This window comes from Rattus norvegicus, chromosome 7 (genome assembly GCF_036323735.1).
Source record: "Rattus norvegicus strain BN/NHsdMcwi chromosome 7, GRCr8, whole genome shotgun sequence".
Classification (NCBI taxonomy): Eukaryota; Metazoa; Chordata; class Mammalia; order Rodentia; family Muridae; genus Rattus; species Rattus norvegicus.
The window spans coordinates 113816853-113833023 of NC_086025.1; the positions used below are offsets into that span (position 1 = coordinate 113816853).

General features: G+C 54.6%; 1 protein-coding gene across 5 annotated transcripts in view; it reads left to right on the plus strand.

Annotated features, from left to right (window-relative positions):
- The window catches only part of Cacna1i (calcium voltage-gated channel subunit alpha1 I), a 111405-nt gene extending 100587 nt beyond the window's left edge, over positions 1-10818 (plus strand). For 2 of the 5 annotated variants that reach the window (NM_020084.4, XM_063264168.1), the window contains exons 30-37: positions 115-193; positions 746-867; positions 1437-1829; positions 2068-2214; positions 3151-3273; positions 3928-4093; positions 5997-6193; positions 7361-10818. In NM_020084.4, coding sequence (NP_064469.4) covers positions 115-193; positions 746-867; positions 1437-1829; positions 2068-2214; positions 3151-3273; positions 3928-4093; positions 5997-6193; positions 7361-8002 — 1869 coding nt within the window. In that variant the 3' untranslated portion in view covers positions 8003-10818. Of the gene's footprint in view, positions 1-114; positions 194-745; positions 868-1436; positions 1830-2067; positions 2215-3069; positions 3274-3927; positions 4094-5996; positions 6194-7360 lie in introns of all 5 variants that reach the window. The other 3 variants (XM_063264170.1, XM_063264167.1, XM_063264169.1) reach the window with 3 other exon arrangements.
- Positions 10819-16171: the final 5353 nt, after the last annotated feature.

Here is a 16171-nt window from a genome sequence, read left to right on the forward strand (position 1 = left end):
TTCCCTGCCTCCTCCAATTCTGGAACTCCTCTTCCTGACTCTCCCAGGCCTCCCCCTTCTCCTATTGCATACCCCAGACCTCCAGCCCCCAGCCCAGCCCACCTCTCCCCGCAGGTGGGCAACCTGGGCCTGCTCTTCATGCTGCTCTTCTTCATCTATGCTGCTCTGGGAGTGGAGCTCTTCGGAAAGCTGGGTGAGCGACGCTGTCACCAGAGGTTGGAGGAGATGCCTCAGTAGCAGGACTCCTCATTCAAACCCAGTCTTAGCATGGGGTCGTTTCTGAAGCCAGGCTCATGAATGTACATCAGACCTGTATGGCGGAGCCCCCGACTTCAACTTTCTGGTCTTCTGGGAAGCCTCCCTTCTCTGCTTCTAGCCACTGACTGTCCTGAGCCAGGGCTACCCCAGTAACAGAGACCAAGGCAAGGGAGAGGGCAACCCATCCCATGCTGAGCCCCATCCTCCATATAAGGTCAATTTCAGAAATCAGGGATTCCTCCAAGGGACTGGCCCTTACCCCACCCATCTCTCTCAGGAGCTAATTATTGGCTAGAAGAGCCAGATGCTCCTGAGACTGAGCCCCTAGCCAGTGTACTACTTCCTTGAGCCTCAGTTGTCCCATCTGTGGGCTGGACACAGTCCACATGCACTGCTGAGGGTTGCAGGGGGTACTCTGAGAGGATGCTCAGGGGAGGGCAGCTTGGGGTGCGGTGGGTGGATAGGCTGACCACCTCTTCCCCCTCAGTCTGCAATGACGAGAACCCGTGTGAGGGCATGAGCCGGCACGCCACCTTTGAAAACTTCGGCATGGCCTTCCTCACGCTCTTCCAGGTCTCCACAGGCGATAACTGGAATGGAATTATGAAGGTATTCATGGGCCAGCTGAGGGGAGATAAGGTAGTTTCAAGTCCTGGGTGCATGGTGGTCCTACTGATGATCCAGACATAATACCCTCTGCATGCCCAGTGTCCCACTGTACACAGAGGGGAGTCAGGGACTTCCTTGAATCCAGTGAGATGGAATTGTGGTCAGGTCAGGCAGAACGTTGTTGGTAGGCTGGCCTGAGAAGCAGCAGTGAGTGCCTAGGGAACCCCAGGCCTCTTCTCAAATTTACCTGTGGCTCTGAGAGGCAGAGAAAACCAGATTAGGATCCTAGGAACTTGGCTGGAGTTGAGGCAAGCTCAGGTTCACCATAAGCTAACAGGAACAAAGGCAGTTAGGACTCTGGAGGGGCACTGATCTAGGGCCTATGGTGTGTGTGTGTGTGTGTGTGTGTGTGTGTGTGTGTGTGTGTGTGTGTGTGTGTGTGTGTGTGTTTTAAGTGTATGCCTGACCTCTGGTATCCCTGTGCGTCCTCTGTGCTATGGAGGTGAGGTGTGTGGCTGGGCAGGGGTATGTTGGGTGGCATTGACTTCACCAGCCTGTCCCCGTGGTAGGACACCCTGCGAGACTGTACCCATGATGAGCGCAGCTGCCTAAGCAGCCTGCAGTTTGTGTCACCGCTCTACTTTGTGAGCTTCGTGCTCACAGCTCAGTTCGTGCTCATCAACGTGGTGGTGGCCGTGCTGATGAAACATCTGGATGACAGCAACAAGGAGGCCCAGGAGGATGCAGAGATGGATGCTGAGATCGAGCTGGAGATGGCCCATGGCCTCGGCCCCTGCCCTGGCCCCTGCCCTGGTCCCTGCCCCTGCCCCTGCCCCTGCCCCTGTCCTGGCCCGAGGCTGCCCACTAGTTCACCTGGGGCTCCGGGGCGAGGATCGGGAGGGGCAGGTGCTGGAGGCGACACCGAGAGTCACCTGTGCCGGCACTGCTATTCTCCAGCCCAGGTGGGCAGGGCTGAGAGGTGAATGGGGCACAAAGGGCAGGGGTCATGGGGCCAGATGGGTAGCTGGTCTGGGAGGGCTCCCTCTGTGTTCAGCTTCAAGATAGGGCGATCCTGTGAGGAGGAGCTCAGTCCCAGGCTGTAGGCACAGAGAATGGGAAGGTAGCTCTGCCCCACCCACCCCAAAGTCCAGGGGCCCAGCCGATAATCCCACCTGTCCCCACCCTGCCCCGTCCGCCTAGGAGACCCTGTGGCTGGACAGCGTCTCTTTAATCATCAAGGACTCCTTGGAGGGGGAGCTGACCATCATTGACAACCTGTCTGGGTCCGTCTTCCACCACTACGCCTCACCTGACGGCTGTGGCAAGTGTCACCATGACAAGCAAGAGGTACTGACAGCCCGGGAGGAGCTGGCTCCCTGGGAGTTACCAGGGAGTGAAGTGCTGGGGGAAGCCATGGCTTTGGGCTCCTAGAAATGCACCGATCCCACTGGTCAAAGTGGTTTGCCCATGAAGGGCAGCACTGGGTTGGGGCCAAGAGAGCCCCAGAGAGAGTCCTCAGCACCCTTGGATATAAAAGGTGCTTAGACACAGGAGTCATTCCTCCATGTGCTGCCAGGACAGGTTTTGTCCCTTGCGTGGCATTTTGCCCTTTCTGAAGTAGAGGGAGTCCCTGGTGTCTGCTTCTTGTTCTCTGTTGACCACGGGCATCCTCCCTCTCCCTACCCTGAGTATCCAGTTCAGGCTTCCTCTGAGGCAGCTCAGTCCCGCTCTTCTCAGGAGCCATCTCTCAGGATGATCGTAAGAGTCCCTCCTAGGCCCCCGCTGAGTTCTGGGATCAGTGGCTGTGAGGTTTTCTCCAGAAGCCTTGCGTAGGAGCTGATCACGTGGGCTGCTCGATTCTCCTGTCCTAAGGTGGAGACAGATTTCTCAGGGTAGCAGGTCACGCCGATCTTGCAGGGACATCTGTAAAGGACCAAGTAGTCCTCAGAGGAGTCACACCCAGCCCAGTTCTGTAGATATTTGGTCTGGGGCCAGTGGACAACAGAGCTCCGTAGCTCACTGTACCATGGCTACTTTTGTGCTGAGACACTAAGGTGGGCCACTCAGACCTGGTTTCCATTCGGGGTGGCCTCTGTGCCATCACCATGTGTCACCCAGGCTGGGATCCTACACAGAATGGGCCCACCACCCATGCCCGGCAGGCCCGTGAACCACTCTGACCACTACCCCATGTCCTTTCAGGGACCTGTTGCTCAGCGCTCCAGGCCCAGGCTGCCCCATCCCAGCCCCAGGGTGACCCGAGGCCACCACCTCCCCCTGCAGGTGCAGCTGGCTGAGACAGAGGCCTTCTCCCTGAACTCAGACAGGTCTTCATCCATCCTGCTGGGGGATGACCTGAGTCTTGAGGACCCCACGGCCTGCCCACAGGGCCCCAAGGAGAGCAAGGTAAGCAGCTAAGTGTCTCCTTACATCACACTTCATGTGTGATGCCAGGGTACACAGTTTCTCTGGCTGGGTTGGGCTCGGGCTCAGGTTAACTGAGGCTGTATCTTATGCCAGACACGGATAGCAAGTCACAGGTTGGGGCAGCATGGACCCATAACATCAGTGTGGATATCTGGCAGCTCTCAAGGGACTTATGGGGCTGGGAAAACTCTGAAAAGAGAGGCCCCAGCCCTTTGCTCCTTACGCAAGTCCCCAGGAAATGGCCAGAAGCAAGAACTCTTCTCCCCAAGTATGAATGTGGAAACTGAGTCACAACAAAGGGAGGGGCCCACCTAATGTTCTAGTCTGACACCTTTACCCTGAGTGACTGCTGCACTGAGTGAGCCTTTGATTATGGACACGAGGAGGACCCAGTATTGTCTCAAGTCCGTTAGACACAGGAAGGGAGGGGCGGGAGAAACCACAGCCGCCTGGGGCATCCAGCAGGGCTTCCCAGAGGTGAGGACTTTCCATTTGAGGACTGGAAGGTGGTGACTGCTGGTCAGGTGGAGGAGGTAAGAGAAAGGGCATCCTCGGTAGGGATGGAGAGAGTTACGCAGGAGCCATGCCTCCGCATCCCCCAACTTATTGATCATCTACCTCCCTTGTCCGCAGGGTGAACTAGAGCCTCCGGAGCCCATGCAGGCTGGAGACCTGGATGAATGCTTTTTCCCCTTTGCCAGTGAGCCAGTGTCCACAGGCCCAGAGAGCCTGCTGTGCGAGATGGGGGCCATTCCATTCAACCCTGTCCAGTCCTGGCTCAAACACGAGAGCAGCCAAGGTGAGAGAGAGTCAATGCCCTATCAGCTCTTGCACCCTGATCCTAAGAGACTGCTTTGTGGGGGAGGGGGAGGGGCAGGGGAAGGGGAGAAGGGGGAGAGGTGTGGTTCTCCCATAAAGAACCAAATGGGAAGATTCCAGCCTGATACAGTAGTGATAACGATATAGAGTCGATGAGTTAATGATAGCCAAAGCTTTGCACCGAGCTTATGTTCTGTGATGAAAAGGAACTGGGCTGCCACACACAGCTCTTAGTGTCTGTCAAGCAGAAGGAAGACTTAAAGATGGAAGGTGTTTGGGTGGAGTCTAATCTAAGAGGCAGGTTCCCCCAGATATTCACACAAGGTGACACATATGACCGAAGGACATCTTTCTGTGGCCCTTTGACAAAGGGATCTCTACCCCAAACCTTCTTGAACAGCGGGTTTGTATTTTGGGACATGGATGGACTGTGGGCTCAGGGCAAGGGACTAAGCTAGCTTGCCTGTCACTTGGGCTCCCTCTTGGAGGATGACAGGAATCTGGTTGGCAATACTGGCTGCGTGGGGGAAAAGGCAGACAGCTCAACAGAAGAATGACTCCCTGGCCCTGAGCTCATTCTGAGATGTCTTCTGTGCTGTCTGGGTGACTGGCTTCCCCATGGACCCTCTGTAAAGCCAGTGGCCTCTTGTGGACATGATGGCTGGAATGCTAGGGGTTTTCTGATCCTGAAAACCAGAGCTCAGGATCTGACTGCAGGTGCATTCTGATGAAGTGTTCATTTAACCATTGGTTTGAATGTTACTTCACTACACTGGGCAACAGGAACCTTAGCAGGACACAGCCTGCACAGCTGCCCGGTGTCTACTTCCATATTCCAAACCTTATATTCCTTCCGCACTCTATGAAGGCAGAAGCAGCTGCTACTGGTCCTGGCATACAAAAATCTGCCCTGCCTCAGGTTCCCCCAGCCTGGCCTCGTCCCTTTCTGTCTGCAGCAGAGCAGACCGAACCCATCTGGAAGCTAATGTACCATCATTGCAGCAGGGCCTGGCCCATGCCTGGAACCCTGCCCCATACTGCCTAAGAGGGGCCTCCAGGCCTGGCCATGTATGATAGTCAGAGCCTGAGGGAAGAGTCTAGGCCAGAGTCTTAGTGATTGGATACCTACTGTGTGCATGGTGCTGGGCTAGGTGCTCCAAATCTGCTGTTGTCTCCAGAACACTGCTCTGGTGGTGTTTACATTCTCACTGCTGTGACCAAAGGCCTGGTAAATGCAACTTAAGGAAGAGTTTGGTTTGGTTCATGGTTCTACGGTACAGTCCATCATGGTGGGGAAGGCATGGCAGTGGCAGTGGCAGTGGCAGCTCAAGGCAGCTGGTCACCTTTGCATCCACAGTCAGGAGGCGGGGACAGATGAACACTAGTGCTCAGCTCACTTTCTCCTTTGTGTTTAGGACCTCAACCCATGGGATGGTGCCACCCACAGTTAGCAGGACCACAGCCTGTGGGATGGTGTCACCCACAGTTAGGGCAGTTCCTTGCACCTTCAGCCCAATCTAGAAACTTCCTCACACACATGCTCAGAGTATCTCTCCTCGGTGACTCTAGAGCCCATCCAGTTGATCATGACAATAATCCCACTCCCGCTGGGTGGGTGTCAGTCCCCATTCCCAGAGGAAGAAGGCCCAGGAGTCAGGCCCAGAGTCTGGTCTGCTGAGCTCTGAAAGCAGCACTCTGCTCAGACCCAGTCCTTCCCAGAACCACACCAAAAGTGTTCCTTGCTCTCACAGCAAGGAAACCAATGCTTCAAGTTGAAGACTTGCCCACAGTCTCCCAGCCAGTGTCAAGTAGTCCAGGTGAGGGCTGGCGCTCTGTGCCCACCCCCTGGGCTGTCCCCAGCATCCCCTCTTCCTCTCCTGCAGCACCCCAGAGCCCTTTCTCCCCGGATGGCTCCAGCCCTCTCCTGCAGATGCCTGCTGAGTTCTTCCACCCTGCTGTGTCTGCCAGCCAGAAGGGGCAGGAACCGGGCATGAGTGCAGGAACCCTGCCCAAGATTGCACTTCAGGGGTCCTGGGCATCGCTGAGGTCACCGAGTGTCAACTGCACCCTCTTGCGCCAGGTACAGGCACCTCCTGGATTCTGAAGAGTGTCCTGGAGCCATGGGGGACTGGAGTGGGGAGGGGAAGGGAAAGAAAACCGCACAGCCACGGCAGTTGAATCTGGGAAAGTGGGGGGGGGGCTTGAGAGGAGAGGTGACCCCAAAGATGACCATGAGCAACCCCAGCTCCTGAGAAGGATCTAGGTTGTCAAGGCAGCTGAAATGGGGGACCTAGCTTGAAAGAAGGAAATAAAGAGTGGTGCTGGGGAGGCTTTCTAAGGTGACACAATGCTGGGCTCAGGGACCATGCCTTGAATGGTATGCGTGGGTGGCAGGGGTATCATTGCTGGACTGCTTGTATACAGATTAGAGATTGCTTGATTGCAGAGGGGCAAGTTGGGAAATAGGAAGACTTGGTTATATTGTTTCCTGTGTCAGGATGGCTGGAGCCACAGCCCCCATGGCTGGGCACAGAGGGCCTCTGGAGCACAGGACAAAAACCCACCAGCACCTATGTAGGCCATGCGTAATCCTATACAACACAACAGTGGAGTATGGCTTGCAGCCTTCTAGCAGTTACTAGGTTAACCAGGCTCAGTTAACCTCAGGACTCATTAAACTGTTCACTGCAACAGTCAATGGACCAGGTCTCCCTGCCTCCCATGGAGGGCACTGTAGGGTTTAAAGTGTGTGAGTGTGCATGTGCGTGCGTGTGTGCATGTGCGTGCGTGTGTGCATACAGAAGGAGAGATGGCAAAGCACATGAGTGCTGAGAATATCATCTGTGTGTGTGCGTAGGGGCCATGGCTGGGAGAGCAAGTGAAGCTGGAGGCTTACCTAGGAGAGAGACTGGGAGACCCTGGAATGAGGCAGGGCTATGGGGGGACAGGCAGAAGAGCTTAGGAACAAGGGACAGTGCTGGAGATGTAGATCAGAGTCAGGTGGGGACTCTGAAGGCCAGGCTTGACATGGGGACTAAGAAGGACGGCTCAGGCTGTCCAGAGGGGACAGGGAGTCTGTGGGAGGCACCTGTGGTCCCAGTCCTGAGAGACCCCAGAAATGCTGGCATGGCAGAGAGGATGCTGTGGGATCCCGGGTCCCACCATCAGACAGTCCACGAAGGACGAGTAAGCAGACCAGGGAAGGGAGATGGTACGGGTGCCCTCATCCCTCCTTACCTCCCTGCAGGCTACTGTGAGTGACGCGTCCTTGGATGCCAGTCCTAGCAGCTCAGCGGGCAGCCTACAGACCACACTGGAAGACAGTCTGACTCTGAGTGACAGTCCCCGGCGTGCCCTGGGGCCGCCGGTCCAGGTGCCTGGGCCACGGGCTAGCCTGTCACCGGCCACCCGGCGCCGCCTCAGCCTGCGGGGCCGTGGCCTGTTTAGTCTGCGTGGGCTGCGGGCCCATCAGCGTAGCCACAGCAGTGGCGGCTCCACCAGCCCTGGCTGCACTCACCACGACTCCATGGACCCCTCTGATGAGGAGGGCCGCGGGGGCGCAGGTGGCGGGGGTGCAGGCAGTGAGCACTCGGAGACCCTCAGCAGCCTGTCACTCACATCTCTCTTCTGCCTACCACCCACGCTGCCACCACCCGGCCTCACCCCAGCCAGGAAGTTCAACAGTACCAGCAGCCTGGCCGCTGGACCTGGCCGTCCTGGCTCCACTGTCTCAGCCCGTGGTCTGGTCAGAAGCCCCTCATGGGCTGCAGACCGCAGCAAGGACCCACCAGGCCAAGCTCAGCTGGTCTCAGGCTTGGGCTCCTCAGCACCCGGGCCACAGCCACCTCCCGGGGAGTCAACTGATGCTGCGAGCAAAAGGAAGAGATGAGGGGCCGCAGGGGCTGCGGGGGACCTGCTACCCGCTATCCTCCCGCCTGCCCCATCTTGCCTTCTTTTACCTCAGGAGCCAGGGAGCAGACAGCAATACTTTGCCCACACCTGGGAGTGGCATAGGGGCCAGCCAGCGCCAGGCCACTGGGCAGGCGACCGAGAGGGTCTGAGTTAGCCGAGGCTCAGATGTGGCCCCATCCGAGGCCCTTCCAGTGCATATGCAGATATATACATATATATATAGAGACAGACATATATTTATTTATTTTTTTTACTGAGAGCTTATGAATTCCAGAAAGTGCTAAAGTTGAGGGTGTAGGCCAGAGGCCCAAACAGGGGTCTCGTCTGTTGGTTAGCACACAGGCCTTCACAGCGCAGATGCTTCTGCTGGGCATCGGTGGCTGTAGTTTTAGGGGTCTCCCCGAGTTGAGAGCAGCTTGGGAGGGCGTTCAGGGCCCAGGAGACAGAAGAGAAGCAATTCAGGGTGCACTTTTTTTTCCCTTTTAAGAGACTCTACTAAGTTCCCCAACCCCTACCCACACGTCAGGGTATCAGTCTTGTCCCTCTGACTATTGTGTTGTTGTGAAGTCTTTCGTTAGACACTCCGGACGCAAACTTTCTTAGCCAGCTAGATGTTCCCTTTAGAAAAACCAGGGGGGATTTTAGTCATATTTCTTAGAGCAGGGTTGGGGGACAGGGTAGTTCTAGGCTGGGCAGGGGGCTCAGGGTGCAGTTTTGACTTCAGTGAGCACTTTGGGGGACAGTTCAACCCCAGCTCCCCAAAGGCAGCAAACAGGAATAATTCACACAAGAGAGAGGGCAGGGAAGGGGGCCAGTGGTACTTGCTTGGTCCACGCAGACGCCCGGGTACCTGGGCTGTCACTTGCATGGGAACTTTCTGTCCTTCTCCACTATGAAGGCCACATACTTCAGCATTCCTGGGGATTGCGGTCACCTACCCGGAGCAGCCCCACCCCTGCCCCAGAGGTGTTTGGGGGTAAGAAATCTGAAGTGGGCTGAGAACACCCGCCCAAAGCCTGGCTCTAGCCTTTCCCTGCCCCAACACTCAGCCTCTAGCCAGTTACCCGGACATTCACGTCCTCGGACTCATCGCTGTCTCAAGCTGCAGGCTGGGTCTCACAATGGTCCTGCTTCCTGAACCAGTTCAGGACGGGTGTTTTTCTACCTGAAAGGCTTTCACAGGCTAAGCTCTAAAGTGGCTGGGTTTAAAATCAGCTGGAAGAGTGTGGCCTCCTGCTGCTGGCTGCTGTTCAGGGCAGTATCATGGGGTGCTCGCTCACATTACTAAGGGTCACCATGGGCCCTGCTAAGAGCAGGAGTGTGTCTTGTCTCTGCTCCCAAACCCCGAGTTCTCAGAAGTGGGCTTCTAGCCAGGTTAGTGAGCAGCAGCTGCTGTGTTTGTAGGTTATGGGGTGTTCCTACCTAGCACAGGGGTTCCCGTCTAGCGCAGGGGTGTGCCTGTAAAACCCTTCTTGGAGGTGAGGAGTGGGAAAGTGGTTACTAGACCCACTTTACACATGGGTAAAACGGAGGCTCTTTGTTAGTGAAACAACCATTTGGCCCTGGCATCAATGAGCCTGGGTCAACTGTGAGGGGTCCTGGCCTGAACATCTGGACCCCCCCCACCAACACACACAGACACACGGTTGCAAGGAGGCATGTAATTGGTTGTGGCTGGGCCCATGCTCTTCAGAGATGGTGTTTAATAGCATCCCATACCCTCTGCTTTCTGGGTCCAGTCAGTCAGTTACCTCAGCCTTCCTGATGTCTCTGTGTGGTTCATGCTGCTCTCCAGAGTCAGCGCTCTCCCAATCCGGGCTCTGAGGCTGAGGAGGGATGTTCAGGCATCCATGATTTTACACTGTGACCCCAGAGCAAGCAGACACATTGAAGGGTGTTCTAGGGAAATGGGCAAGGTTTAATTAAGGGCTGTAGCTAGGCATAGCAAGGCATCCAGAGAGAAGCACGGCAACCTTCCCCAGGGTGGGTTTCCCTAGGATCAAGATCCCAGGTATTTGGCCTTGTGTCTCTGAGGAGGGGATTAGGGACTACAGGAGCTGCTAGCTCTTGGCAAGATGAGCTGGAAAGGGTTGGGGTGCCCCTTCTTTGACCTTGTGGCTTGGGGCTGTGGCCTTAGGCCAAGCCTGTCCATCATCAAAGCACAAACTTCCCCAATCCACATGGGCCGGTCTGTGAGGAGAGTGGGAACCTAGGTCCCAATGCCCTAAAGCTGTTCATTTGCCTGACTGTGTGGTGTGGAGGCTGCAGGGCACCACGGCAGCTGTAGAGAAGGTTCTGGAGCCAGATAGGGCCTGCCCTGGCTTCTTCGTGTCTTCTGCTCTAGTCCTGGCTTTTCCTCAGAGGAGGATGAATCGTGAGCAGTACTCACCTGTCTGCTTGCCCCTACTATTTCTTCTGGAGCTCCCAGGGTCACCTCCGTGCCCTTTTGCTGCCCGGGGTAAGGGCTTGGGGTCTTAGAAGCTGCCGTTTTAGCTCCCCCACCCACACTTTTGCTTTGTTTTTTGTTTTGGTCTTTGTGCAATAATCGATGTCCCTGGCAGAGCCAGGGCTGAACTGGGGCCTGGGCAGAGGCCATCTTGTCCAGCCAGCCCCCCAGCCTGGCTCTGCTGCTGTGACTCACTTCCGGTCACTGTACAGTTTCTACAGTGTGAACGAACTTCCCCCTCCTAGTTGCTGAAGGCGCTGGTCCCTGCTGGCCCAGATGGCCTGGGCATAGGGAAACCAAGCCACACCGCCAGCCAGCGTTGTTTTGAATAAAACCCCAGAAACCTATTTAGGACTTTCTTCATGTCTGCTCTTCCTTCCCTGTAGGGTTGGGGGTGTGTTTATTCCCACCCCCAATGGCAGAGTGATGTCCCTATCATATGCTACAGCTGTAGGGTCTCAGGTTTTGGGGGATCCCGAGACCCTGTGGTAGGATTCTCTTGTGGCCAGCGTCTGGGGTGGGGCTTCAGAGCTGGGAAGGAGGCAAGGAAGGTTAATATGCTCATCTAGGACACGGATTCCTCAGTTCGTAGAACTGGTACCACCAGGACTCATGGCCACAAAGGACAACTCTCAAGAACAAATGATGGGACTGGAGAGGTGGCTTCCTGAGAAACTACCTCCTGCTTGTCTTGGTCACTGTTCTGTGAAGAGACACGATTACTAACAACTCTTACAAAAGAAAGTATTCAATTGGGACTGGCTTACCAGTTCAGATGTTTAGTCTATTACCATCATGGTGGGAAGCACCATGACACAGACAGACATGGGACTGGAGAAGTGGCTGAGAGTTCTGTACCTGGAGCCACAGGTAGCAGGGAGAGAAAGATGCTGGACTTGGCTTGGGATTTTGAAACCTCAAAACCCACACAGAGTGATAAACTTTTTCCAACAGGACCACACCTCCTAATCCTTCCTAAGTAGTGCCACTCCCTGATGAGTAAGCATTCAAATACAGGAGCCTATGGCGGCCCTTCCTATTCAAACCACCAAGTTGCTCTTGCAGTTCAGTTCCCAGCATTCACACGTCAGGTGAATCACAACTGCCTGTAAGTCCAGTTCCAGGGATCCAACAGCCTCTTGTGGCCTATTTGGGTTCCTGCTTGCTTGTACACATAGATTCAGACCACACACACACACACACACACACACAAATCTTTAAAAAGAATAAAGTACAAGAGAAGACAGAGGTGAGAGGGAACAAGGAAATGGGAGGAAATGACAGGATATAAGTTTTAAAGAAGCCCTGAGGTATGTTGGCTTCAGATGTTACTGGATCAAGGGATCCAGCCGAGGCACTGGGATGGTCTCTCTACCTCCTGACCCAGTCACTCCTGTGTTTGTTTCTTCCTGAGGCCACCAGCAGCCCCAGGCTTGGGCTGCCCCATCCCTCTAGCACCTCTCTCTGGGAAGCCTGGTAACATCCTAGGGCAAGATCCTTGTTCAGCCTTGCTCTGAATTGACTAAAGTACACACCATGCCACAGAGACACTGGGCTGGTATTGGCCAAGCCTGACCATGCACTCACTCTGGGATCCAGGGCAGAGATGCTGCTGAACAGAGCTATGAAGGTTGAGGTCCTGCCCTCCTGGTGAGCTTGGTTTTGTTTTGTTTTGTTTTTTTTTTAATCTTTGCCTTCAACAGGAGGCCACTGGCCCTCTGACAGACTGGTCACCTGGATGTTGCCGGCTGGAAACACAAGAACTACCAAGCTGTCAAATGGAGGGCCAGGGTGAACACCTGTTTCTTTTGAGCATTTCCCTATCCTAGCACATGTCTATGCCTTAGGGGCTGATCAAGTCCTGGGGGCACCAGGAAGTCAGTCATGGCCTCCAGCAAGGCACCTCCTTTCCTTGAGGACTCTGTAGACAGAGGTGACCTGGGGCTAGGACTCCTGTCCCATCCTACCTCATTAGCACCTTTGGTCTGAGTACCTTCTCTCTGAGCATCTAGAGTTCCCTATCTGTTGACTATGGCAGCATTTGGAAAGAATAGAAACCAGTGCATTGTGACAGGATGGGAGGGGACAGCTGAGGTGTGTGACTACAGTGCCACCCAGACCACCAGGCTTCTCCTCCAAGCCTGTGAAGATGTTGGACCCCTTTAGGGGTCTTTCCAGCTCTAGGCATCTGCCCTCCCTGCTGGGGCAGGGGTATATGTGTAGGGAAATATATGTTTGATTGTTTGAGGATCTGTGTGTGTGTGGTGGCTGACAGTGTGTCTATGTGGGCATGTATATGTGTGTGCGGATACAGACACTTGCTTCAAGGCCTCAGGTTGACAGGACCTGCGCTAGCTTGGTCTAGAAGGAGCCATGTCCCAATTTTAGATGAAGCAAAGCAAAGCACTCTTACCAGCAGGCTGGGCCCTGAGTCCAGGTATACATTCTTGGGGTGTGTGATTCAGGGCCAGTACCCCGATCCTGAGCCTTGTTCCTGGGGCACCTACCTGGTGTAGGGTACCATGGCTGGGAGAAGAAGCTAGTAAACTTTTCTCCGGCAGCTTCTCCTTGGCCTGTTGTTGGGGACCTGCTGATGACACTTCTAGATGCTCCCTGGAGGCCTCTGGCCAGCTGCAGCTCCCCCTTCACACTCTCGGCCCTCTTGGGTCCTTGCCATCAGAAGGCACACCAGTTGGTGAGGCTCCTGGAACTCTGAGTGTGGCCTTAATGCCCCCCTCCACCTCCTTGGACATCAGTCCATAGCTGAGGTAGCATCTTTCCAGAATGGCTTTTTCCTCCTCTTGTCATTGCTACCCACTCAGGCCCCATTATCCCATGTGGTCTTGATTTTCACACCCTTTTCCAGACTTGCTCCACCAGGTCTCCTGGCTACTTCGCTTCTCACAGCCCTGAGCTATCACTCTGGCTCCCTTCTCCCTCATCCCCTGCCATCTAGTTCCTCTCTCCTATCTGCTCTCTCTGCCCCTTGAATTCCTGTGCTCCAGACTTCAAGGAAACCTCTTAGAGTGGATACAGGGCTGTGTCTTTGCTCTCTGATGTGTACGGGTGCTGTTGCGCTCCAATGGCATGGAGTACGGGGATTCACTTCCTCTAGAGTAGTTTGTTTCTGAGCCCTGGAGGACAGCTCTGGGCCGGGCTGGGTGAGAGTCTGGATGGAATTCAGATGGGTGAGTGGGTGAGTGGGTGAGTGGGTGGGTGGATGGCGAAATGAAAGGGGGAAGATCAAACAGGGACAAAGGGATGTGACTACTTGACTGAGGAAGGGTTGGTGGCAGCATTCCCAGCTTTAGGGTCAGTACTCCAGGCAGCAGGGGCAGTGTAGATGGAGGGAAAATCAAGGAACTGGTAGTTGGAGCAGTCCCGTGGCTGGGTGAAGTCCCGCCCAGAAGGGAAAGTTAGAGCCAGATGTAGGAGAGCCTGCCAGGACTCTTCAGAGCCCTCCTTTTGTTGAGATCCCAGAGTGGGGTTGGGGGTAAAGGATCAATGTGTGCCACTGGCTACATTGTTTCTCCCTCCCTCCCTCCTTCCCTCCCTCCCTGATACTTCCTTTGGCTCCACTTTGTCTCTATGTCCTCCACTGTTTGACTTGGCAGCTTTAACTCTGCCTGCTACCTTACTTTATAGGTAGCAGATCAGAAAGGTGTCCACCAGTTCAGGGTCAGCCCATTGAGCTGCCCAGACATTCAGTGTCTTCCTGCTACACATTTACCAGCCAGTGGGAGGAAGAGGGACAGTATGAGGGCATAGCAGCTGCTGGGGCCACAGCAAAGCCTCTAGTAGGTCCTGCCTCAGCTCCACCCACCACAGCAAGGAGACTGATTGACAGGTGAGTGTGTGGCTCCACCTACTGTGGCAGGGGCAAGCATACCTGAAGCCCAGGCAGGGGTAGCTCCTGGGTGAGTGTCCTCTTCATCCTGTCCCAGCTCTGTTTCCTTTTCTACCCATTAGCAATGGGATTAGAGGCCAGTAGCTGCCAAGGAGAGACTGGCGTAAAACAACAATCCAAGACCGTTTTAAGAGAGTGACAAACCTTAGCCATCAGCACTTTCTTTTTTATTTAGACCTGAATTCATGAATTTTAACCACATAAACACGGGTGTGTTAGGTATTAATATATGTACCATTATGCAAAACCAGTGTTATGGCTGTAATGAAAATTAGATTCTGCCTCGGTGGTGGTGTTCCAGGAGGGCAGGCATCCTCGGGTTTCCAGCACTGTGACCTCTGGTTGCTGTTGCCATGGTAATGGTGCTGCCATGAGAATGTGTGGACCTGAGGCTGGGCTTGTGGGGTAGGGCAAGGGCAGACCTGTATTCCAGCCCCCCTTGTCAACTCTGCACCTCAAAAAGGAGAGGGCTAGTGGCCAGTCTGAAAGACTAGGGCAGGCAGTAAGACAGTAGGGGTGCATCTCCCCCCGCCCCCCACCATGCCTACCTTCCCCCTCCCCTCTGCACAGTCTTTACATCTTTCAGTAAATACTAGTTCAGGGCCTACTGTGTGTCAGACCTGTGCTAGGTTCTAGGGACATAGCAACAGGTCCCTGTGCTTGTGGAACCCACCATGTCAGAGGGAGGGACAAGCGGTTTGGTGCCCATCTGACATTTGGATTTAATAGGCTATCCTTTATGCTCATCTGAGTCCAGGCAGCCTGGGAGAGCAGAACTGACCTGCCCGGGTACTGAGCCATTCATGTGGCTGTTACCTCTGCCCAGGTCCTGTGGGAGGCAGCTTGTCCTATGTCCCTTACAAGCCCTCCTCAGTCTGAGCATGGGGTGCATGACATCTGGGTGACATACCACTCGATATCACTTTTGTCCCTATACAGTTAAATGCTAAGGTCCTGGTGGCTCCAAAGACCTGTGTGATGCCTGCCAGGCCCAAGGGGTACTGGTCCTTATCCATAGCCCAACAGAATTTCACCCAGACCTGCTCTGCCCCTACACCCACCACCCTCTGCTATGGCTCTCCGGAGCTGGTCCACTCTTCTCAAGCCTTAATGGCCCAGTCAGGCATTGCCGTCTTGAGAAACCTGCCCCAGCACCACAGAAACCACATATGGGGGTACACAACTGTAGTCTTAGCACCTGAGAGGTGCTGACATGAGAATTAACAGTTCAAGACCATCTTTAGCCATATAATGAGTTTGAGACCAGTCTGGAAAATACATGAAACCCCATCTTAAAAGACAGAAACACTGGGTTCGGTCCCCAGCTCCGAAAAAAAAGAAAGAAAGAAAAAAAAGAACCAAAAAAAAAAAAAAAGACAGAAACAATTTAATCATACGCAGTTTTATTGTGTTAAAATAGACTTAACACAACAGGACGTGGCACCATCACCATTTAAACCATCTTCACTCTCACATTAAACATCTATGGAGTCAGGCAGACTTTTCTACCATCTGTACAAAAACCTTCCATTTCTCCAAACTGAGACACTGCTCCCCTCAGACACTATTTCCGGGGAAACTGGACCAACGTCCACTCACCCCGGTGATGCCACCAAGGTCCAAATTGCTGAGCCAGGCTCACTGGGGTCACTCGCAGGAGTGTGGGCAGCACGGAGGCAGCTGCATTGTCAGAAGCCCAGCAGCCCACCAGAGCTGGACCTCCAGAAATCTGTGGCTTGACAGGTCCAAGGATCTCCCCTCCCCCATGGTCCTTACAGCTTATACATCTGGTA